Raw genomic sequence first — 25,459 nt, 5'->3', positions numbered from 1 at the left:
GGCTGGGGATGTAGCTCCATTGTAAGAGTAGTTGCCCTGTGTTTACTCGCCCAGTAAGGGAGTCGGGGAACTTGCCAATCAATTCTCTCTGTCTGCAAAGTGTTATTTGCATTCTAGTGTGACTAATAAAGATAATTAAATGAAGCAGCATGTACCCTGAAGGGGAAATGATTGGCTGCAGAGCAATTTCATCATGTTCAATAACTAAGAATCTCATCTAAGCTCCTAGAAAGCAGATCTTGTGATAAAAAGGAAACATTCATTCTTTTTTTTTTTTTTTTGAAGATACAGTGCATGACAGTGAGAGCAAGAAGAAATGAGGCAAGGAAGGCTGAGAAGCAATGGAGCCGGATGTTAGATCACGATGCAGGCTATATCTTTAATTTTTAATATTTTATTTTTTTAGTTTTCGGCAGACACAACACCTTTGTATGTGGTGCTGAGGATCGAACCCGGGCCGCGCGCATGACAGGCGAGCGCGCTACCGCTTGAGCCACATCTCCAGCCCTGCAGGCTATATCTTTATGACAGCTTCAAAGATAGACAGCCAGCTTCTTAGCAGGTGTACTCATTAGACCACATGGAATGTCTGTACAGGCTCTACAGAGAATCTGCCCATTGAAACAGTGAATCACAGGGAGAGGAAATTTATTTGCTGGCTCTTTCCCACTCTGGTCTTCCATTTCCCTGAACTTCTCTGCTGAGAGCCATAGCTGAGTCCGAGTGACGCATGGCATTTTTGCCAGAGCGGAGTGGTTGAGAGGTGACGCCAGCAGGCCATTGGGATGATGGTGGTTATGTTAAGCTGTGTATTTTGGACCCCTGCTGTCCGACTTGGCCTGCTACTTTGGAGTTCTCGCAGGGATTCCCGAAGAGTTCCCATTGGTTGGGGAAGTGCAGGAGGAGGGATTTCCGGTTGGTTGTTCCTGGAAGAGCCGCGTGGCGTTCAGGGGGCAGTTCCCCGGGAGCATGTGTGGAGTGTGCTGGTGGAGTTCAGAAATAAAGTTTGTTCCTGCTTTAGTGGCTCTTGATTTGTGCCCAGCCATACTGCAGCACTTCTCCATGAGTGTTAACTTGCCTGCTGTTCTGGGCTGCACTGCCTTAGACTCATTGGCAGCCATGTGGAAGACACGGTGCTTCATTCCAGTGAATCCAGAGGCATACGGAGGAGCCAGAGAACACAGATAGTTGGCTTTGGGTAGTAGATACTCTGTTAACAACAGCTGCAGTGGAACAGGCAGCCTAGAGTTGAAGAGACAGGTGACTAAAGAATTTGAGTATCATATAAGCTGTCTGATAACAGCAATCATAGAGTTTGTCATCAAATCAGCACTGAAACTCTCTGACCTAGAAGTTGCAAAGGTAAATTCATCTTGGGGCCTGTCCAGGTCCTGTCAAAAGTGAAGTGGACCATATGGTGGGAGTGGGGGTGCATTGCCAATTACAAGAACTTATTCTGCCTAGTGAATGTCTCAAAGCATAATTCTGGTCTATTATTACCCTTTCAGACCTTTGTCTTGGTGTGGCCAGACCTTCTGATCTTTGATGAGAAACCGGAGATCCAGTTGGTGTCAATTCTCCTGATTAAATGTTGACAACTACAGAAATTTTTTTTTTTTAATTTTTTTGGCGGACACAACATCTTTGTTTGTATGTGGTGCTGAGGATCGAACCCGGGCCGCACACATGCCAGGCGAGCGTGCTACCGCTTGAGCCACATCCCCAGCCCAACTACAGAAATTTTTAAAAATTTAAGATACCAATAGGCCAAGCCAGGTGTGGCAGCCTTTACCTGTAATGCCAGCAACTACAGAGGCTGAGGCAGGAGGAACATGAGTTAGAGGCCAATCTTAGTCACTTATCAAGAATCTATCTTAAAATAAAATAGAAAGTACAGGGCTGGGGTTGTAGCTCAGTGGTAGAGTGCTTACCTCGCACGTCTGAGGCCCTGGGTTCAATCCCCAGCACCACATAAAAATAAATAAATAAAATAAAGATAAATAAACAAATAAAAATAAAGATTTGCGTCCATCTACATCCAAAAAAAAATTTTTTAATAAAATAAAAAGTACAGGGGGTGTGGTTCCGTGGCAAATAACCTCTGGGTTCAATCCACACAGTACCATAAAATAAAATAATATACCCAGTGGACCAGCATGATGTTAAATCAATTTTTTTTTCTGTACCGGAGATTGAACTCAGGGGCAGTGACTACTAATCAGCCCTATTTTGTATTTTATGAAGAGACAGGGTCTCACTGAGTTGCTTAGCGCCTTGCCTTTGCTGAGGCTGGCTTTGAACTCAGATATCCTCCTGTCTCAGCCTCCTGAGCTGCTGGGATTATAGATGTGTGCTACCACGCCCAGCAGTAGTCGTAACTTTTGATCTACTCAGAAAACTATGGTGATCATTTAAGGAAGAGGTAAATCATATATGCAGATGTGGTTATAAAAACAGAGAAGTTGGAATTCTACTATGAATTTTAATTTTAAAATTTAACTAAGAAGTTTAATTTATTTATTAAATAAATCTAGGAGACCCAGGTGAAGAAGAAACATCAGGCTTTGGAAATAGAGCAGATGTAAAAGGGAAAACAGAAAAACAATTATCAAAGATACCTCCAAACTTGCAGCTGAGAGACACTGGGAAGCAGATGCCCTGGACAGATAGGAAAATTATAGTAAAAAGACAGTAAAGAAGAATGTTGCAAACAAAGTAATTTTCGTTTTTCCCCTAAAGCAGGCCTCCCCATGGGCATTTGATGTTTTCAGGTGTCTCAAACTCCTGAAAAGACAAACGGGGACAAAAGCACCCCAAAACACATGACTGTCATACGGCTTGGTTCGGTTCCTGATATATAGCTATTGACTTTTATTGGAATCTGTGGGGAAACGGTTGGTTCATTATTTCACAATTTTATCACTTTTATTATTTCATAACCATACCTATCAGCAGCTTGCACAACTTAACCCCAAGACAAGGGGTTCAGGACTTTCTGGGTAAAAAACTTAATGATAGGAAGCAAGATAAGGGATTGCTGCACAGTAGAATGGTCCACATTTTTTTTGCTGAAGATTTTTTTGTTGTTGTTTTTTACTTTTTAAAAAATTTAAATTTTCATATGAGAATTCCTGTATGCTTTTTACCCACTTCACCAATTATTAACATTTTACTTCATTTATTTTATTACTTGCTTGTATTGTATACTTGTGATATATGTGTATTATGTATGGTATATAATTACACATACAGGTATAAACATGGAACTACTATCATCTGAGAGTAAGGTGCATGCTCTATGCTTCTTTACCTCTGAAGTATTTCAGGGTACATGTTCTAAGAACACAGCCATAGTACTTATTGAAATTAGGAAATTTAGTGTGGCTACAATGTTATTTTCTAGTCCATAGTGTATACTCAAATTTTGTTAATTGTCCCAATAATACTTTATAGTCATCTGTTTCCTGATCCAAGATCTAATCCAGGATCATATGTCACATTTAGTTGTTACATCTTTTTAGCGAAGACCTTATTTTTTTCACCTTTAATATATATCATTTAATTACACCTAAAACCTATTTCAAATTACAATCATTTAAATGGTATTTTAAAATACTAGAAATGTAAAGTTAGGCAAAATTTTACACTGATTAGAACAAACATTGGGAATTGAACTTTGCTAAGTGGGAAAGTTCTGCCAAGGCCAAAAAAAGAAAATAGAGCAAAAAGTCAGATTTGTTCTTAATTTGTGAGTAGAGTCCATTAAGGACAGAAAAACAAAGTGTTCATGTATATTTCTGGCCAGTACATGTCTCTCCCCTTGTTGTTCTTGTCCTACTATTGAGGCCTCTGTGCTTCTCAAACCACCTTTAGTGAAGGATCAGGGTTTTTTTGTTGTTGTTGTTGTTTAATATTTTTTAGTTGTAGATGGACACAATATCTTTATTTTATTTATTTATTTTTTGATGTGGTGCTGAGGATTGAACCCAGTGCCTCCCACACCTGAGGCAAGTGCTCAACCACTGAGCTACAACCCCAGCCCTGAAGGATCAATTTTGTGTCTTTTTATCAGTGCTCTTTTCCATCTATCAAGGACTGACTATTTTATATAAAATATAATGAAAATACATTAACAGAAAAATTAAATAATAATACACAGACACAATTCCCATCTATGTTTTTATCTTTAGATTCAACAAACTTACTTTCTTAAATTGGTAAAAGTTTCTAAATGCCTTATCTGAATTTCTGTATTTATCTCATTGCACTGGTCCACGGACCACCCTTTGAGTAATACTGGTCTGTAATAGCACAAGTACCACATTTAGTTGTGTATGTGGCCATCTTTCTTGCTAGAGATGAGTCTCTACATGGTAACATTACATATACCCAGCAGCCTGGGGCAGGGGACTTTGTATCTCATCATATTCTACACATGCATGTGAACAGGAGCTCAAAGTAAAGGATAAGTGGAAGCACCGCCTTAGGAAAGTAACTCAGACTCTAAAGTCAGCAATGTGAACCAGACGTGGAGGCACACTCCTGCAATCCCAGAAACTGAGAAGGCTGAGGCAGGAGGAGCAAAAGTTTAAGGTCAGCCTCAACTTAACGAGATCCTGCCTGAAAATTATTAAAAAAAAAAAAAAAAATCAACTAAAATCTCAGAAACAAACTACAATCTATATTCTCTTGGCAAGCATCACTATAAAGGACCAGATAATAAGTATTTTAGGTTTGTGGGCTCTGAGGTCTCATTGCATTGACTTGTCTGGACCACTGTAGTGGGAATAAAGCCATATGCAGAAAATTAGAGGCAGATGTGTTCCAATAAAATTTTATTTGTGAATACTGATATTTTAATTTCATATTTAAAAAATATATCATATTTTAGCGGGGTATGGTGGTGCATACCTATAATTTCAGCAATTCAGAAGGCCAAAGTAGGAGTACTGAAAGTTCTCATGGGCTGGGGCTGTGTAGCTCAGTGGTACAGCTCTTGCCTCCCACATGTGAGGCACTGGGTTTGATCCTCAGCACCGCATAAAATTAAATAAATAAGATATACTACAACTAAAAAAAAAGTTTGAGTCCAGCCTGGGAAACTCAGCAAAACCCTGTCTCAAAAAAGTAAAAATAAAAAAGGTTGGGGATATAGCTCAGTGGTACAGTGCCCCTGCCTTCAAGTCCCAGTACTGGGGAAAATCCCATATTTTCAGTCATAAGATGATTCTTTTGATTTGTTTTTATTCATCTAAAAAATGTAAAATCCATTCTTGGCATGGCAGACCATTCAAAAGCAGGCAGAGGGCTAGATTTCATCTTCTGCTCTTTAGTTTGCCAACTCTGCTCAAAATCCTCTCCATCTCAGTTCAGCTAAACAAATCTATTGCACATTATAACCTTGAGTCTATAGGCTGGGGAAGGTGGAAAAAGTTGTATTTGTTCTGTGCTAATTTAAAAAAAAATTTTTTTAGTTGTAAATGGACACAATATCTTTTTATGTACTTATTCATTTTTTAAGGTGGTGCTGAGGATTGAACCCAGTGCCTCACATGTGTGAGGCAAGCACTTTAACCACAGAGCTACAGCCGCAGCTCTGTGCTAAAAATTTTTTAAACTTCATTTTGCAGTAATTTCAGACTAGAAAAAAGTTGGGGGAAAAACACAGTACAAAGAATCTCTTCACTGAGTCCCCAAATGTTAACATTTTCCACATTTACTTACCTTTCCTGTGTTCTTTTCATGCCTAGAATACCAACTCTTGAATCTTGTTTTCTCTTTCCACATTTTTAGTTTTGGAACTAGTAGAGTCAGTTGCAAAGATCATGTCCTTTTGTTTCCAAACAAGAACATTCTCTTACATATCTACAGCATTGATCAAAATCAATACAAAACTACTATTTAATCTTTAGATTCTGGGCCATTATGGAGATGAGGGACTTTAACATCATTGTATGATATTATCAGATCTACAGGTCTAATTCTGATTTCATCAACTGTCCCACTAATATCTTGTATTTGCCTACCATTGTCTCTGGTAACTCCCCCCTCCACAATTACCCAGTGAATTTGATGTTGTTTCGTCTTTTTCACCAATGAAGAAACTACAGCTCAGAGAGATTATGCAACTTGTCCACAGTCAGATAAATGGTAAGTAGCAGAGCTAGAATTCTGACTAAGTGTGCCTGTCCCTGGAGCACTTCCTCTTTGGGGGGTGATGTAGGGAAGGAGTAGTGGGGATTGAACCCAGGAGTGCTTGACTAAGCTACATTTCCAGTCTTTTTAAATTTTATTTTGGGACAGGATCTTGCCAAGTTTCTCAGATTGGCCTTGAACTTTTGATTCTCCTGCCTCAGCTTCCTGAGTAGCTGGGATTACAGGTGTGTGTCACCTTTCCCAGCAAATTCTTGCTCTTCAGTTCTGGACTAGAATTGCAGAGTTAAGAAAGGACTTCACAGATCAAGGAGGGGGAGTTGGCATTACATGCAAGAAAAGAACATGGAAAGGAAAATCAGTGACCGATCCTGTGGTGGTCTCTCAAGGAAATGTCCAGTGGGAGAGGGCATGGGCAAACGGAGTTTGGATATGTTGTTATACAATATGAAAAGGTTTTTTTGCAACATCAAGAGATAAGCTAAGATTACTATTTTGAGTCGTTAAAAAGTAAAAACTTTTTACTTATTAAAAAAAAAACACTAGATACAAAAAGCAACACAAAACAAATACATGATATAACGAGTTACAAGGTGATAAGGCCCAGCAAGGGCAGGACAAAATAGGAAGACCACATTTGAGACTCAATTGAGAAGAGAGCTCAGAAGAATCTAAAGTCTGGTCAAGGGGAGAGTCTTTGTCAATAGCATAATTAGACCACAGGTCGGTTTTTCAAAATAAAAAGTTAACGAAATAAAAAGTTAGACAATGACATCTAAAAGATTGGATTTTATGTTATGTAAGTTTTAACTCAATACAACTGGGAAAATTTAAATACATACTTAAAAACAATATCTCTAAAGTTTTCTTCCCTTAAGTTTTGATTGAAGTTGAAACTTGGGCAGTGAAAGAACAGTGTGGGATTTTCAAAGAGTGTAGAGAAGCAACCAGGGAAAAGAGGGTAAGTTTGCATTGAAGTCTGGAAGTTATCTGAGGCCTGGCACAAGTTAGTTTACACCGAAACCTTTCCTCAAATGTGAAAATAGTGCTATTTCATGCCCATTTGACAGATCTGCCTACAATGCAGAGATGACAAGAGAACCAAATGCAAAACTGAAAGGTGGGAGGCATTGCTGCTCTCATCACTCAAAACTCCATGAAATAAACTGCGGACCCAACTGTTTTGGAGGTTGACATTCGAATAAATTTTGCCACAGGTGAATCACAATTCTAAATTTATCCGTAAGCTAGAGCAATGGTTCTCGAACTTCAGCATGGATCATAATGAGCTGGAGAGTTTGTAAAATTAGAGATAGCTGGGTTTCATACCCACAACCCCACCCCAGTTTCTGATTCAGGGTTTTTTGGGAGGGGGCTCCAGAATTTGCATTTCTAATAAGTTCCAGGTGATGTCGATTTGGTTGGACCATAGAACACACTTCGAGAACCCGTGCTTTAGAGTTTCATGATCGGAGTTAGGTTTAGTGTTATCAATTTCCCCCTTGAGTTCTCTCCAAGCAGCCAAGGTAAAAGGAGACCCCTTGGCAATGTCCAACTCCCGGGAGCGTTATCAAGCTGTTGACAGTAGGGGCCTCTCGGTCGCCGTTCCAAAGGGTTCTCCCTTAGGCCGTCACTAGCAAAAACCAGATAACCCTGCGCTGGAATCACGCGGAGGCGCGTGGCGGGGGCTCTCCCTTTCACCTCAACCCCGGGCTCTGCTACCGCGGGGTGGAGCCGGGGGCGGAGCAGGCGAGGGGGCGGCGCCAGGCTGCGGGTCCTCAGCCAAGAAAGGCCGAGCGGCTGGCCCGGGCGCCGACTGCGGAGCCCAGAGGTTGGAGAATGGTCATGGTCGGGGTCCTGGTTCGCATCCTCTCTTTGCTGCTGGCGCCGCTGCTGCTGGGTTCTGCGGGCGGCTGGCTCGTAAGTCTGCGGGACTCCAGCGCTGGGACGCACTGCTAGGGACAGGCTGATGGGAAGCCAGACTGAGGCCGTGGTCACCTCAGGTCCTGGCGAAGCCGGGAGCTTGAGACCCCGGAGTGTCCCCGAGCAGGCAGGCAACCGGCCGAGCTCAGGCAATGGACTGGCCTTCCTGTCGGGGGCGGGCCGGGCAGATCGGGCGGGGCGCGCGTCCTTCCCTGTAGCTGGGTCGCCTGTGTGTTCCGCTCGGACTGCTCCTTTCGCATGGACCTACTTCCCCATTTGTGTAACGAGGTGGGGAGGTGAGGTGCGCCTAAACCTATTCAATTTCGGATTTCCAGGAGAGGGAATCCAAGTCGCGCGGGCTATTGGAGAGCTCAGTGGACTCCGGTTCGGTGCGCCCTCCCTTGCCTAGTTGCGTGCTCTGCGGAGCGCTCCGGAAGGAGATAAATGGGGTCAGGAGAGGCCCCTTCAAAGATGAACCTTGTAAGGTTTTTCTGGAGGGTGATCTTCCTTTCAAACATCTGGTCCTCCTGGCCAGTCCCCCGCCGCCTGCTATTGGGCAGGGTGTTTCATCGCGTTCGTGGGACCCTTTTTCTTTAGGGTTTTGCAGGCCAGATTGAGGGTGGGAGGAGGCAGGCTGCAGGTGGGCACCAGCGTTGACCGATCGTGGTCGGAGAGGCTGTTGGGGCGTGGGGGCGTGCCCCTGGGAAGCTCTGCGTCACATCTGCGGAAAGAGAGGGAGTAATTTGGAACGCGGCAATTGCCTCACTGCACGTTCAACAAATCAGCTTCGGTTTGGTTCCTCCAGAGTTCAGGTGCATTGAGTCTGGGCACCTTTTAATACAGGTTGGTGGGTTTTGAACCTGTTGACTTATGAGTTACACCCTTTGATAAAAGGCTATCAATACGCGCCCAGAACAGAGAAAAGTCATTTATCTAAAACCAAGATGGAAAATCTTAAGTATTTGCAAAACAGCTGCTGAGAATATTTTCATTTTGTGGAAAAGGTTGCCTCAAATTGGATATTGGCAGCTGCTGCTCCCTCTCCATCTGTCTGTGGTTCTCCTGCCCCCATCTTTCTTGCCTTTTTTCCCCCTTATTAAACATTTTTTTTATCTTAATTGAAAGGTCTGGAGGAACTCTGAGGTTGGAGCTAGACAACTATAAGAAGCTGTTGAAGGTGGAACTGGGAAATAGTTCAGTGGCAGACTGGAGTGGGGGATGGGAGGAAGATCTTAACCAGTATCTGAAGAGGGGTAGATAAGGATTTGTGGATGAAGAACAGGTCTACAGAGCAGCCCTCTGGGTAACAGATAGTCACTCTCCTAAAGCATCATTAAGTGGGTGGGGTGCACCCTGTCTGAGGCCCTCAAGGGGAGGACAGATCACCTCAGGAATTCTTAGGTGTCCCTTCTGGACTTCTGTGTCTAGAGCTGAAGACTAGAGCCAGCAGCCTAGCTTTCCTTTATTGCCTTGTTTGCATTTATTTAAAACAGTGAATCTCGAGTTTTCAATGTCCTGGACAAAATTTGAAAATATTTATCAATTTCTTTTAGAAGTAACAAGACTATTACATAGTAATGAACATATTCTTATGAAAGATAATTGTATTTCTCAATTTCAGGGTGCAGTCACATTGTTTTATATTCTGTGTCTTAATAAGAGACGTTTTTAAATCTACTTCTGCATTGAGTCCATTACCATATGACATGTCATGTAGCTTCTGGAAAGCTCTACTGTATACACATGACAGTGAGAATGGAAAAAGTGGTGATGGCTTAGTAATATGAAAATAGTTTCTGACTAAATGGATCATCTGAGAGGGTATCACTTGAGAACTGTTGATGTAGAATAATGTAATTCTTATTTTTAAAAATGTTCAAGCTTTGGAGAATACAGAATGCTGTGCAAAAATAAAAACTGCCCATCATGTCACCATGCTCTGTGTTTGTATCTAAATAACAATAGTGTAGTACCTGACTATTTGAGTGGCTTAGATTTGAGGCAGGTTGGGCAGATATCAGTGGCCTTTGGGTTTTGAATGGGGATAAGGTGACTCTAATATCCCACAAAGCTGACACCAGTTCCTGGTTGCAGGCCAAGCTGACCTGGAAGCCTCTCGTTGGCCACTGTCCTTTCTAAGGAACCCGCCTGCACAGAACTGGTGGGGACTCTTCTAGGAGCAGAGAGAATGGCGCACTTCAGGCAGCTCTCCCTGGGCTCGAAGGCTGCCCTGGCTGCGGTCACTGTCTTCGTGTCCATGATCATCTCCCGCTCCTATCTGGCACAGAGCCTGGAGCTCAGGGCCTGGCGATGGCTGTTCCGCCTGCAGCTTGCTCTCTTTGTCAACTCGCTCATGCTCATTGGTTCCCTCTACATCTGGCGTAGCACAGTGAGCAACCTCTGCCACTCCCCAGCAATGGAGTCCACCTGTTTCCAGCTTTGGAAACTGGTCGTGATGGTGTTTCTGGCCTTGGCCCATTCCAGTTTTTTCACCATGCTCTTTCTGGTGGCTGAAGAGCCCTATTTCTTTTCCCTGGCGGCCTACTCCTGCCTGGGTGCTTACATCATCATGGTTTTCTTCCTCTGCATCCTCAGCGGCATGGAGCAGGCCTACCAGCTCTTGGCCTGGCGCAGCGGGAGGATTGTGGGCAGCCTTGACAAGTCAAGGAAGCTGGTGCTCAGGCCCGCCCTGGCGGTGGTGGTGACTGCTGTGCTCAGCATGATGGGGCTCCTGAATGCTGCTAAGCCCCCAGCTGTGAAAACCGTGGAGCTGCCCATCCCTCAGCTGCCCCTCTCTATGAACAACCTCAAGATCGTGCTTCTCTCTGACATTCACTTGGGGCCCACAGTGGGCAGGACCAAGATGGAGATGTTTGTGAAGATGGTGAATGCATTGGAACCCGATGTCACGGTGATTGTGGGTGACCTCTCTGATTCGGAAGCCTCTGTCCTTCGGACGGCTGTTGCTCCTTTGGGCCAGCTTCATTCACGCCTTGGCACCTACTTTGTCACGGGCAATCATGAGTACTATACGTCGGATGTCAGCAACTGGTTTGCACTGCTGGAGTCCCTGCGTGTCCGGCCACTTCACAATGAGAATGTGAAGATTTCTGCCACAGGGGCCCAGCGTGGCGATGGTGGTGGTGAAAGTGAAGACTGGATCTGCTTGGCTGGAGTGGATGATATTGAAGCAGACATTCTGCACTACTCTGGCCATGGCATGGATCTTGACAAGGCCCTGGGGGGCTGCACCCCAGACCACACCATCATTTTGCTAGCTCACCAGCCCCTGGCTGCCAAGAGAGCCCTCCAGGCGCGGCCAGATATTAACCTGATCCTTTCTGGGCACACACATGCTGGGCAAATCTTCCCGTTGAACGTGGCAGCATATCTCCTGAACCCCTTCTTTGCGGGTCTCTACCAAGTGGCCCAGTCTACGTTTGTATATGTCAGTCCAGGGACAGCCTACTATGGGATTCCCATGAGGCTGGGGAGCAGGGCAGAGATCACAGAGCTCATTTTGCAACAGGCTCCCTGAATCAGCCCTGCCCTCGGTACCCCTGCCCTCCCCTCCCCTCCCTCCTCTGTCCCTCTTCAGAGTTATCTGCCAGCTTTACCCCTCCAGCCATGACAGCACCCCCTTGGTCAACCTAACATGAACAGTGATTTGTAGTGGGGCTGCCTGGCAAGTTCAGGCTGGTTTAATTCTTTAAGTGGCTACTTGCTTTTTGGTATGCACCTGTGAGGCCACTAAGGTCACCTATAAGAGGACATGCTTCTGTTTTCCAGTTGATGTGAAGTGAAGTCCTCCTGCAGAGCTCACAGGGAAGAACCCCAATGTGGGGTTCCTAATTTAGAACCTGAAAGGGGCAGGAGTGTGTCTTCCTCTTGGTGTTTTTTAAACCCTCTTTAGGACTTAGATCTAGAACCTTTCTAGAGGTGGTATTGGTAGGTAATGTGGGACAACAGGTAGGCTCGGAAGCCCCTTGGATTGCTGGAGAATATTTTCTTATTCTGCTGGGTTCTGTCAGAATGAGCTTTATTGAGGGCATCAGCAAAATCTGCTGGAACACAGAGGGCCTCTCGTGTTCAGGTCTTGAGTAATGCCCTTTGACTGTGCTCTTGGGTGGCCTGGGCTGGGGGCTGCTTGAGCAAAAAAAAAAAAAAGAGCTCTCTGGCAGGTGATGGTAATGCTGTTGCTTAGAACCTCGGGGGTTTTACCTCCCTTGTCTTTTGTACTTGGGTGAGATAATTAGGGACAGGTCGCTTCTGTATTTATAGATGAGGAAACTAAAAGAAAGAGGGAGGGCACCCACAACATGACAAGGTATGTTGAAGGGCTGGGGACGTAGCTTACTGACATAGCGTTTGCCTAGTACATGCAGGGCCCTGGGATAGATCCCCAACATCATGAAAAACAAAGACGTGTTGGAGACTTGGTGCTAGAAGCCAGGTCTGCCTCCTACTGAAAGTTCTTTCCACTGTCTGGTGGTTAAGTAGCTTTATCATTATATTTGAGTGTAGAGTCTCACGCAGTTAACTGCAAAAGGAGAACAAACCAGAACCTGATGTTCCTGCAGAGTTATTTGCTGAAGTCTGACTTCAGTTTACCCACCACTACGTGGAACAGAGCCTATAAGGAAATTAGCTAGTTTTGGTGTAGGCTGTTAACATTTGAGGAAGAGTCAGGAAACTGGGGCCCCCTACTTCTCACCCCAGGTTGGGGTCTGACGAGAAGTGAAGTTCACGATCCACCTCTGGGGAAGTTGAAGCTTTCATGGGGTGTGGCAGGGCTCTCTGCCTCTTGCAGGGCCTTTCCAGCTTCCCCTCCTGAGCCCTGGAGTTCAGGAACTGTTCTTCCTGCTGGGTGGATTCCAATCCACCTGTCTTGCCCCAGGAGAGCTGCCCTTAGACTCTGGCAACAGAATTAACAGGATCATTCCTTGCTGGCCTCTAGACTCAGAAAAAGAAGTAGGGGTGACTGCCCTGGAGTGATTCCCAACCTCTTGGCTTAGACCTTGCCAGAAGAAAGAACCTTGGACTTTGGAATACAGTAAGCCCTCCTCTTAGAAAGGCTTGAGAAGTCTGAGGGCTTGGGCTCAGTGTTAACTTCTGAGTAATTCTTAGACATGGGGCTGACGGGCTTTCTGACAGGGAACACAGACACACTCTGATGGGAGGGTCTCGCTCTTGTGCTCACTAGTGGGGCATCATTCTTACTGGCTTTTTCAGTTCTCCTTTGAGATTGCACCTGACTAGGCTAGTTGGTGACATTTCATTCCTACTTTTTGGTTCTGTTGATAGCAATTGACTTCCCTGCTGAACTTGGTATTTTACTGGTTTCTTGATTTCTAGATCTTTCTCAAGTGCCCTGTCTTCATCAGTCTTCATCAAATTCTATCGTTTATCTTGGATCCTTGTCTCTCTCGGATGTCATCATTTTGTGGTCTGTGTACCCTTCACCCACTCTGAACTCTATTAACAGAAAGGAAGTAAGGCCACCCTAGGAATCCAAGAAAAGGCATTAACATTCTCTTATTCTTGGTTTGTATTCCCTGACTGGGCGGGGGGTGTAGGGAAGAGGATGTTCTCAGAAGAAATTTTTCCATTATTGTTCAGATGTGTCCCTGTTGCACCCTTTGTCCCTCTGTTCAATGCACTGAATGGACTTGTTTTCTTCATACTTGTGGATGTGGTGAAGAACCTTACTTGAAGCTTGATCATTCTGTTTTGTTTTTCTATTCATTAGATGCAAATTGAAATGTAATGCTTTTTAAAATTAATAATAGCATGTGTTATATGACATTGTTATAAAATCTAAAAAATTAGGGCTGGGGATATAGCTCAGTTGGTAGAGTGCTTGTTGCATGCACGAAGTCCTGGGTTCAATCCCCAGCACCCCCTTCCCCTAACACACACACACACACACACACACACACACACACCATAAAATATCAGAAATTAATTCTGCCAACCATTTAAAACTTCCATCCAGCCTTTTCTTTTATTTTTTTTAAACTTTTTATTATGGAAATTAAATTCTCATAAAAGTAGAATAGCATACTGACATGTCCCTGTCACCCAGCATCAACATTGTGACTCTCCTGCCACTCTTTCCCATCTGCCCTTTTTCCACACTCTTTCATATTTCTTTTCTAGCATAAGCATATTAAGTCTTAGGAAACGTAATTTTTCCTCTATAAGCAATTTGGTATAAATCCTTTGCTTAAAAAGCATAACCATATGCCATTATGATATCCACTAAAAATAACAGTGGTTCATAATATCATGCAATATCCAGGAGATTTGGAGCTAGAGAAGCCAGATCTTTTACCTCCCAATAAAATGTTGGAACATTCCACTCTCCTTGATCAATTCCTCTCAATACTGTCAGATATATGCCTTCAAGTGGAATCTTGCTGGATCATAATGGCAATCATTCTGTTTTTATTTTTTGTGGACCCCCCCACCCCACCATCCCATACTGATTTCCAGAGCAGGTGCACCATTTTACAATCTCACCAACAATACATGGGGCCCCAGTTTCTCCACATTTTTTGCAACACTCATTATAGTGACCATCCTAATGAGTATGAGTTGATATTGTGATTTAAAAAAAATTTTTTAGTTGAAGGACCTTTATTTATTTGTATGTGGTGCTGAGAATTGAACCCAGTGCCTCATGCATGCTAGGCAAATGCTCTAATACTGAGTCACAACCCCAGCCCTTATATTGTGATTTTGATATGTGTGTAGAGCAGTTTTCACTGCCGATTGGCTTTTTTTTTTGGTACCAGGAATTGAACTCAGGGGCACTCAACCACTGAGCCATATCCCCAGCCCTATTTTATATTTTATTTAGAGACAGGGTCTCACTGAGTTGCTTAGTTCCTCATACTATCTTTGGAGAAATTTCTATTCAACCCTTTGTATATTTTCAAACCTGGCGGTTTTGCTTTTGAGTTGTAGGATTTCCTTATATATTCTGAGTATTTATTTTATCAGATACTTGGTTTGCAGATATGTTATGCAATTCTGTGGGTTGCCTTGCCTTTTCACTGTTGATTTGTCTCTCTCCTCACCCCCCAAACCTAGGGGTGCTCTACCACTAAGCTATATCCCCAGCCCCTTTCTTTTTTATTGAGACAGGATCTCACAAAATCACCCAGTCTGACCTCAAATTTGCAGTGATCCTGCCTGAGCCTCCTGAGCAGCTGGGATTATAGACATTTGTCACTGCACTGGGCTTGAACTAATTTTGGATGTCCTTTCCCCATCAAATGATCTTGGCACCTTGGTTGATAATCGTTTGACTGTATACAAGAGTATTTACTTCTGGCCTCTGTTTTCATCCATTGTTCAGTCTGTAGGGCATTGACACTGTTTTTGATTACTGTAGCTTTGTAATATATTTTGAAATCAAGAAATATAAGTCTTCAGACTTTGTTCTTCCTTTTCAATATTGTCTTGCTCTTTGGGTTCTTTGAGATTCCATATGAATTTTAGGATGAGTTTTTCTACTTCTGCAAAAATGCCTTTGGAATTTTGATAGGGGCTGTGTTGACTCTGTGGATCATTTTAGATGATATGGTCATTGTAAAAATACTAAGTCTTCCAATCCATGAAGACTGGAGTAGTGTTTTGTACTTTTCACTGTGTAAGTCTTTTGTCTCCTTGGTGAAGTTTATTCCTAAGTATTTTACCTTTTTTAAAATTTATTTTTATTTTTTTAAATTCATTTCCTCTAGTAACTGGGCATTGAACCCAGGGGGAGCTCTATCACTGAAATACACCCACAGCCCTTGTTACTTTTTGAGACAGGTCTTGCTGAGTTGCTGTGGGCTTGCCTCCAACTTGGGATCCTCCTGCCTCAGCTGTGGAATAGCTCTGATTACAGGCAAGAGTCACACCCAAACTTTTTGATGCTTTTGCACATGGAATTGTTGTTTTTTCTTATTTCCTTTTAGGATTGTTCAGTGTCAGGATATAGAAATGCAAATAATTTCTGTGTTGATTTTGTGTCCTCCTACTTCACTGGATTCATTTATTAGTTCTAGCAGTTTTTTGTTTTTTTTTTTTTAATGGAATCTTTAGGGTTTTCTATATGTAAGACCATGTGACATTCAAAGAGGTAATTTTACTTTCTTGTTAGTTTGAATGCCTTTTTTTTTTTTTTTGATGTAATTGGACACAATGCCTTTATTTTATTTACCTGTTTTTATGTGGTGCTGAGGATCAAACCCAGGGCCCCGCACATGCTAGGCAAGCGCTCTACCGCTGAGCCACAACCCCAACCCTTGAGTGCCTTTTCTTTCTTTCTTGCCTAGGTGGTCTGTTTAGGACTTCTAGTCCTATGATGAGTAGAAGTGGCAAAAACAGGCATCCTTGTCTTCTTCTGTTCTTATAGGAGGAGATTGCAATCTTTCCCCATTGAGTGACTTTAAGCCTTTATTAGGTTGAGGTAGTTTTCTTCTTTTCCTGGTATGTTTTGTTTATCATGAAAGGGTGTTGCATCTTGCTGGGTGTGCTCTTTCTGGCTTGGCTGAGTTCATCCTGGTTTTGCCCTACTTTCTGATAATCCAGTGTATTACACTGATTGCTTTTTCATATGTTGAACCATTCTTGCATTCCAGAAGTAAATCCCACTTGATCATAGTATATACTCCTTTTTTTTTTTTTTAAGCGTACCTTTACTTTATTTATTTTTATGTGGTGCTGAGGATCAAACCCAGTGCCTCACACATGCTAGGCAAGTGCTCTACCAGTGAGCCATAACCCCAATCCATATTCCTTTTAATGTGCTGTTGTATTCAGTTTGCTAGTATTTTGTTGGGGATTTTTGCCTCAGTGTTCATTAGGGAGATTGGCCTGTGGTTTTCTTTGTCTTTTTTTTTGGCTTTGGTATTAGGACAAAATGGGCCTCATAGAATGAACTTGGAGGTGTCCTCTTCAGATTTTTGGAAGATTTTCAGGAGAATTGAGTTAATTATTTAAATGTTTGGTAGAATTCCCTAGTGACACCATCTGGTTCTGGGTTTCTCTTTGAGGTTTTTGGTTACTGATTCAATCTCCTTACTAGTTATTGCTGTGTTCAAATTTTTTCTTTTTAAATTTTTTTTTTCTTTTTAATACTGAGGATGGAACCCAGGAGCACATTACCACTGAGCTACATTCTCAGTCCTTTTTATTTTTTGAGACAGGGTCTTGCTCAGCTGCTTAAGGGCTCACTAAGTTGCTGAGTCTGATCTTGAACTTGGAATCCTGCGTCAGCCTCCTGAGTTGCTCGGATTATAGATGTGTGCCACCACACCTGGCTCTGCTCAGATTTTCTACTTCATGAGTCAGTCTTGGTAGGTTGTGTGTTTCTAAAAGTGCATTCATCTCTTGTGAGTTACTCCAAATGTCAGCATACAGCTTCTCTTGGAATTCTTTTACAATGTTTTTTATTTCTATGGCTGAATCAGTTGTGATGTCCCTCTTTCATTTCTGACATTTATTTTTATTAAACAATCTAGCTAAAGGATTGTCAATTTTGTTGATCCCTAAAAAATCCAACTTTTATTTTTTGCACAGGTTTTCTATTCCCTATTTCACTTACCTTTGCTCTAATCTTTTATTTCCTACCTTTGCCCAACTTTATGTTTAGCTTGTTGTTTGTCTAATTTCTTGAGGAATTACAGTATTATATATAGTTCTTCTGTTTGAATCAGGATCTAAAAACAAGCTCCCTTTACTGTGTGCGACATATTTCTTAAGTCTCTAGTCTGTAACATCCCTTATTATGTTGCCCTTCTTTGTTCAAGTTATCTAGGTTGAATGTCTTGGAATTTCCTACCTTTTATATTTGTGGTGGTTTTGGGGCATGTTCCCTCCCTCATGTTTTCTGTGGACAGGTGGAGCTAGCACTCTGGAGAGACTAGAGCAAGATGCTGGATGGATTCAGGTTCAACTCTTTTGGTGGGAAGACATCATTGCCTGGGTGATGCTAAGACTGACCAGGAGTCATCAGCTCCATCTCTCCACTAGAAAGTTCCTCATCTTTCATCAGATGATGATTTAAGCTGTCGTTGGTGATTGTTGCCTATAGTCATAATTTCACTAAGGATCCCAAAATGGCAGCTTTTGAATTCCATCATTTCTTCTTTATTTACTAATTGTGGTTCTTCCACCAAGAATTCCTCTGACCAGTTGGTTGCTCTGAAAAAGTGTATAGCAAAAGCAAGGTAGATAGATGCTAGATTCTTTCACTTTACTTTTGAGTTGTTAGAATTATGAGCCAATACCCCAGAAACCTTCCAGCATGACCAATAAGCTTCTGTTTTGGGTAGGTGAGAATTTTATTATAAATGTGGATATTTTTAGAGTGGTTTTTTTTTTTTTTTTTTTTATCAAAGAGGTCTTTTGATGCTCAAAATGTCTCATCTTTAGCCAATTGGAGTCCTTTCAAACTGGCATCTATTAATTTGATGTGACCATATTTTTTAAAAAATATAGTTTTGGACTTATTCTGTACATATTCTGCTATAGTTTTAGATTAATTTCATGAAGAAGTTGTCCTGATTCCTTATAGTGAGAAATATTTAGAGATCACAGTTTAAGTGCTAGATTAGCACCTGGGTTAGATCACTACTAGATTAGAGTGCTTAGATTAGCTTGCTCCTGGACAGTATTGTTTTTTAAGCTCTTGCCCTAGGTATTGCTAAGAAATAAAATACTTGTTTAGAAGGAGTGGGGGAAGCAAATGTTAAATGCATTTTAGTATTTCCAATTCAAGTGGAAGATTACTAGGTTTTTTAAATAGACTTTTTAATGTTTTGAGCAGTTCTAGGTTCACAGCAAAACTCGGTGAAAAGTTGTAGATATTTCCTCTATACCCCCTGAATACAGGATTTTTTTCTTTTGGTTTCTTTTTTTTTTTTTTTATTGATTTTTTTTTTTTTTTTATTGTTCAAAACATTACAGAGCTCATAATACATCATCTTTCATACATTTGACTCGATTGGGTTATGAATTCCCATTTTTTCCCCAAACTTTTGGTTTCTTTTACACTGCAAATTTTGATTCCTGATAACCTGATGTAATTACTTTTTTTTTTTTTTTTTTTTGTACCAGGGATTGACCCAGGAGTACTTTACCACTGAGATACATCCCCAGCCCTCTTTTTATCTTTTATTGTGAGATAGCATCTTGCTAAATTACTAAGGGTCTTGTTAAGTTGCTTAGGGCCTCACTAAGTTGCTGAGGTTGGCTTTGAACTTGCAATCCTCCTGTCTTAGACTCCCGAGTTTCTGGGATTACAGGCGTGTGCTGCCATGCCCAGCTATGATTACTTATTTAGTGTATCCTATTACATATACTTTAGATTGTAAGTAGCAATATCAACATTATTACTGAGATGAAGTCTACTGAATGTAGTTTGTTTTGATTTTTTTCTTTTTTGCCTGCATATGATTTAAGCTGTACTTTTATCTATAGGCTAAAGAGTCAAAATTGTACTTCATATTCACTTGGAATATTTTTTTGGTATGGAAAATAAGGTCTATTTTTAACTTTTAAGAATTGTTTTAGGGCTGGGGCTGTATATAACCTGGTGGCAGAGCATTTGTCTGTCACATGTGAGGCACTGGGTTAGATCCATAGCACCACATAAAATAAAGGCAAGCTGTCTATCTACAACTCCAAAAAAAAAAATTTTTTTTAATTGTTTTAGCTGGGCATGATGGCACACACCCATAATCTCAGCTACTAGGGAGGCTGAGGCAATAGGATCAAGAGTTCAAGGCCAACCTGGGCAACATAGTGATATCCTGTATCAATAAATACATGTTTTATATTTTCATATTTTATTTGTATAAAACTATTTAATTTGAGATAAAGGGGAAGAATTAAATTTGTAAATGTCCATGAGTCCCAAAGGATTGGGAGCCAGTTCAGAACTCGTCCTTCTCCATCTTTCATTGTCTTGTGTTGTTATTTACCCATCTTACCCACAGACTTTTGGAATGTGGAACAAAAAAATTTTGTCATAAGACAGGCATGAATAAATTGAATGGGTAAGCAGTTCACCTACGGACCCTCTCCCTGTCACTTTTTTTTTTGGTACCAGAGATTGAACCCAGGGGTGCTTTACCACTGAGCCACATCCCCAGCCCTTTTATATATTTTCTTAGAGACCGGGTCTCACTGAGTTGCATAGTGCCTCGATAACTTGCCGAGGCTGGCTTTGAACTCGAATCCTCCTGCCTCAGCCTCTGAGCCACTGGAATTACACTTATGCGCCACTGCCCCTGGCTTCCTTATCACTCTTGACCATCACTGTGGTCTGTCTGTCTTGCCTCTCTAGGCTGTCTGAGGAGACATTTCTATTTCTCTTGAAGCTTTGAACTGAGAAGTCTTGAGATCCTATGGTGTGTAGACACCTAGCCCTTCTTCCCACTCCGTTTCCCTCGGTTCCTCTTCCCTTAGCCCTGGGTGCTAGCCAAGGAAGAGGATTGGGTCTCTGCCACCCTGGAGCCAAATAGCTCATGCCAGGAATTCCCCAGGCTCTTGGGCTTCTGGGGTGAATGGAAAGGCGGTACTGGGGATGGAGATCTGCAGAATGTGTTTTCTAGTAATCCTGAGGGACTTGAAGATAAATCATCTTCACAGAACCAGCATGACCCATGACCTGTGATATCACTGAGTTACTTTTCTTTCTTGCTTTCTTTCTCTTATTGTACTAGGGATTGAACCCAGGGATACTCTGCCACTGACCTGCATCCCCAGCCATTTTTATTTTTGAGACAGGGTTGCATTAAGTTTTTGAGGTTGGCCTTGAACTTGTGATCGTCCTGCCTTAGCCTCCCAGGCATGCATCACCATGCCTGACTTATTTGTATTTCTTTATTCAAATCCAAGGAACGTGCTTCAATAATGAAAATGTACTTTTAATCCTGAGGATTAGGAAATCTGATGATGTGAATACTGTGTTGTTTAATGCTTTAATGTTTATTTACCACTGAATTAGCTTTAAAAAGTTACATTGGCCAGTATTATGTTCCTGATATGTATTTGACCCAAGAATGTTTGCTTATACTGCTGTTTTCCCTCCAGTGTTATACACGTTATTGGGGTGGGGGTGAGGGGTCATCTAGAAAGTATGAGTTTGCTTTGCTTAGAATTGCTTTTTGTTTTTATAAGTCTTCTGTGACTTCATGCATTGCAAGTATTGTTGCTGCTACACCTCTGCAAGTATGAAATAAAAGTCTATTTCTTCAGTATTTTATTCCAGTGCCAGTTCATTTCAAATGGATAGTTTGCACACTGGGAAAGTTTGGGGCTGTTTGGGCTTTGGGGGAATAAACTCTAAAGGCAATTTTCTCTTTTTCCCCTTGTTCCTCCTCCTCCCCTTGTTTCTTGATCACCTTAGTTCTCAATAGTGACCCAGTTTAGGAAGCTCAAAAGAAGCTGGCTCTAGATCTTCTCAGGCTCTTAAATATAGGGAGGCGTCTCCTTGGGTCCATGAGGTCGATTTTCCCTGTCCATGTTGGCCATGACAGCAGTTACAAGCTGCCTCTGACCTGTCTTTGCTGATCCCCTCTGTGCTGCTTTTCTGGATGTCTATTTCAGAGACTTGGCCCTACCCCCCTGGTCCAAATAACACAGTGTCCTTCATATTATCAGATCAGCAAGACAGTCCATGCATGTCCCTGACAGTGAACATAGCCCTGGGGCAAGTGGAAGAAGGTATACTGTTGTCCCGCCCATTTACAAACTGCTTTTGATCCTTTTTATCTGTAGCATTTGAAAGGTTAGAACATTAGCTGCAAATCAAGTGCCAGAGGCTATGGTATCTTTTTCCAGGAGCTTCGGCACACCCAGGTGGTAGCCATCTGGGAACTGTACTTGGCTAATTAAATAGCTCACGGTCATTCACCATCATTGACGTTTTGTAGAGACTCAAAGGTGCCATGAATGGTGATAGGATGGCAGTCATCTTTAAATCTCAATGGAAAGGCCACTGAGAGCTGCAATCCCAGGAGGGCTGTGTGTTTGCTTCAGATGTGTCTTGGGAGTGGGGAGTGAGCAGTTCTGGAACCTACACAGAATGGCTACTCTTACTCATGGTGAGGGTTCTGCTGGCTGTTAAAACCATCCCAATTTGAACTCGGGACCAGGGACATAACCACAGGCTAGTGCTTTAACTTGTTGGACCCACCCTGAGAAGTCCTCAGCTGAAGCTCCTGTCCTCCCCTGGCGTAAGAGTGATGGGGGCAGTGATAGCATTTCACCTACCTTGGTACTTGTGTCAGCTCAGACTGTCCAGCAGTCCACAGAAGGCTTTGGGTGTCTGCTTCCTAAGGACACAGGTACCCTAAGTCCCACTGGGGAAGATGTGAGCTGCGGGAAGTGGGTTGTGGGTACTTAGGTTGACCTTTTTTTTTTTTTTTTTTTTTTTTTGAGGGGGGTTACCAGGGCTTGAACTCGAAGGCACTCCATCCACCACTGAGCCACATCCCCAGCTCTATTCTGTATTTTATTTAGAGTCGGGGGTCTCACTGAGTGTCTCAGCCCCTTGTCATTGCTGAGGCTGGCTTTGAACTCAGGATCCTCCTGCCTCAGCCTCCCAAGCCACTGGGATCATGGGCATGTGCCAACGCACCCAGCGGGTGGCCCTTTTTGAAGGCCACCTCTCCAAGCTTTCCTTTGGCTGTGTGTTAGAGACCTGGCTCAAACCTGAGACCTGAATGAAGACATGGTGACTTTCCACTGCTGACAAGTTCTTAACATTTTTGTCTTGTTAAACATGTCAGGCAGCACCCTTGCCGACTCCCAACCATCTTGTCCCATAGGGATGCTTAGGTTCACTACTGGTTGCCATCTGGCCTTGCTGGTGAATGTAATTGTGTCCAGCAGCAGCTGCTGCTGCTTTTTGGGGGTGGGTGGGGTGGGGGTGGGGGTTGGTTGGTACTGGAGATTGAACCGCTTAACCACCGAGCCACATCCCCATCCTTGTTAGTTTTTATTTGGAGAGAGATTCTTTTTTTTTTTTTTTTTTTTTAATATTTTTCAAATAATTTTTTAGTTGTAAAGTTGAACACAATACCTTTATTTATTTATTTTTATGTGGTGCTGAGGATGGAACCCAGCGCCCTGCGCATGCCAGACGAGCGCGTTACCACTTGAGCCACATCCCCAGCCCCTGGAGAGAGATTCTTGCTCAGTTGCCTATGGCCTATGTAAATTGCTGAGGCTGGCCTTGAATTGGCGATGCTCCTGCCTTGGTCCCGAGATGCTGGAATTGGAGGTGCAGACCTTATGTCCACCAGTTTCTGCCTGGTAGAATGGCCCATCTTGATTGTGCCAAGATCTCGTCAACCCCAGTGATACTGGGGATGTGGTACTATGGCAGCATCTCCTGTCATCCCTTGCCTATAGAGGACAGCACCACTGGCGTCTCAAGGATGCCATGGCCTTCCTCACTAATACATTCATGACTGAAGGGAGCAGTCTCTGGGCTTCTCCTGGGGAATATGGTCTGGTAGCAGGTTCACTGGTCATCTTTACATTCCCACCTCTGTGGGCCATCCCATGCCTTTGGAATGTCAAGGTAGACCCGACGACATTTCATTTCCTATAGGCCACTACCATGTCTAGGTTCCAGAGAGCTGTCCCAACAGCATGGGGCCGGGTTCAGGAGCATTTTCCAAGATAACCCCTAAGTCAGGGGTGAATACACAAGGTCAATAACTTCCCCCGTCTAGCTTTGTATTCTTTCCCCTCAAGATCCATTCCTGTTGTCCCCTGTGGTTAAATCCTGGACCTTACTTTTTCTGGTCGGAGTTGTGGGTCTCTCAATGTTGTCCCAGAAGCCTCTGGCCTTCACAAATGTCCTGAGTGATCGGCTGACCTGAGCCTGTCAGTCTTCTTCAGAGCTCCCAAATTTGTTAACCAAAGCTAGCCAACCTCACAGCCCTTAGTTGCTAGTAGTCCAAGGCAGCTGAACATGCGCCAGCCCCCTCCCATCTACACCTCCTCACGATCCTGCACAAGTGAGGGACTCGGTATTAGTTCACACGGAGCACCATAGGGTTCTTGTTATTTGTCATCTATGAAAAATACAGGTGCAATGGGTTGGGTGTAGCTCAGTGGTAGAGCACTTGCCTGCATGCATGAGACCCTGGGTTCAATCCCCAGCAACACATATACTTTTTTTTTTTTTTTTTAAAGTCATAGTTGGACACAATACCTTCGTTTTATTTTTTATGAGATGCAGAGTTTTGAACCCAGTGCCTTACACATGCTAGGCGAGTGCTCTACCTCTGAGCCCCAACCCCAGCCCCAACACATTTTTTAACCCAGGGGCACTCCACCACTGAGCTATATCCCCAGCCATTCTCCCCACATTTTTTTTTTTTTTTTTTTTAGTACTAAGGATTGAACCTAAGGGCACTGAGCCACCGAACCATATCCCCAGCCCTTTTTATTTTTTTATTTTGAGACAGGCTCTCATTAGGTTGCTTATAGCCTTGCTAAGTTTCTGAGGCTGGCTTCAAACCTGCAGGCCTCCTCCCTCAGCCTCCTGGGACGCCGGGTTTACAGATGTGTGCTACCTCATCAGGCCCATGTGCCACCTCATCCGACCCATGTCCAATGGTTAGTACAAATGGTACCAGATATGATCTAATTTGGGATCCTCTGGAAGCAGAACTTGAAACAAGGCCTTGTGTACAGGTGGCTTGAGGAGCCATCTAAGAGTACAGGAGTGGGCTGGGGATGTGGCTCAGCGGTAGAGCACTGAGCTATACACTCCATAGTAGCATATTAAGATATTCCTCATTGCTTTAAAAAAAAAAAAAAAGTGAGGGACAGGGAGAAAGAAAGAAAAGCCTACATAAGAATGTGTAGAGTGATTATCACTCTGGGTAACAAGAACATGATTTTGCCAAGACCTTCCTGAAAAGTATACAGAATACCTACAGAGTTGCCTGAAAGGTGAGAATGTAGTTACCCACCTGCTGTCTGCTGTTGGTTAAGGCGTATCCCAGAGGTGTGGACATGCCAGCACTCTTGGGCTTGTGCACTTAGTTGGCTCCCCCAATGTTGGGGCAGGAAGACGTGAGCTGTGAGTTTGAGTTGACATGCTGTCCGCACGGTGCATACTGAGTTTGACCAGGACCTTCGGCAGAACTGCCACCAATGTGGCTAGGTTTCCAAAAACCCTACTCCCCCTGCTCTTTTCACCTTATATGTCTTGGAGATCTTTGCTCACAGGCAGGGGCAGACATTATTACTCTCAAGAGCTGTGTACCATTTCACCATGTATGTGTGTTGCATGCAGCATACACAAATGTGTGCACATATGTACTTGTGCACACCTAAAGACACGTGCAGTACATATACC

At 43.0% G+C, this 25,459-nt stretch overlaps 2 protein-coding genes across 2 annotated transcripts in view; both read left to right on the top strand.

Moving 5' to 3' along the window:
• Positions 1-7,934: 7,934 nt before the first annotated feature.
• Glb1 (galactosidase beta 1) overlaps positions 7,935-25,459 on the top strand; it is a 90,178-nt gene continuing 72,653 nt past the window's right edge. The window contains exon 1 of the mRNA XM_076868886.1: positions 7,935-8,073. Coding sequence (XP_076725001.1) covers positions 7,993-8,073 — 81 coding nt within the window. The 5' untranslated portion in view covers positions 7,935-7,992. The remainder of the gene's footprint in view (positions 8,074-25,459) is intronic.
• On the top strand, positions 10,265-11,614 carry Tmppe (transmembrane protein with metallophosphoesterase domain). The gene has a single exon (XM_076868872.1). It carries the CDS (start codon positions 10,265-10,267, stop codon positions 11,612-11,614), a length of 1,350 nt encoding a protein of 449 aa, XP_076724987.1.

Source organism: Callospermophilus lateralis, chromosome 1, assembly GCF_048772815.1.
Source record: "Callospermophilus lateralis isolate mCalLat2 chromosome 1, mCalLat2.hap1, whole genome shotgun sequence".
Classification (NCBI taxonomy): Eukaryota; Metazoa; Chordata; class Mammalia; order Rodentia; family Sciuridae; genus Callospermophilus; species Callospermophilus lateralis.
This window is presented reverse-complemented; position numbering and strand designations above follow the sequence as displayed.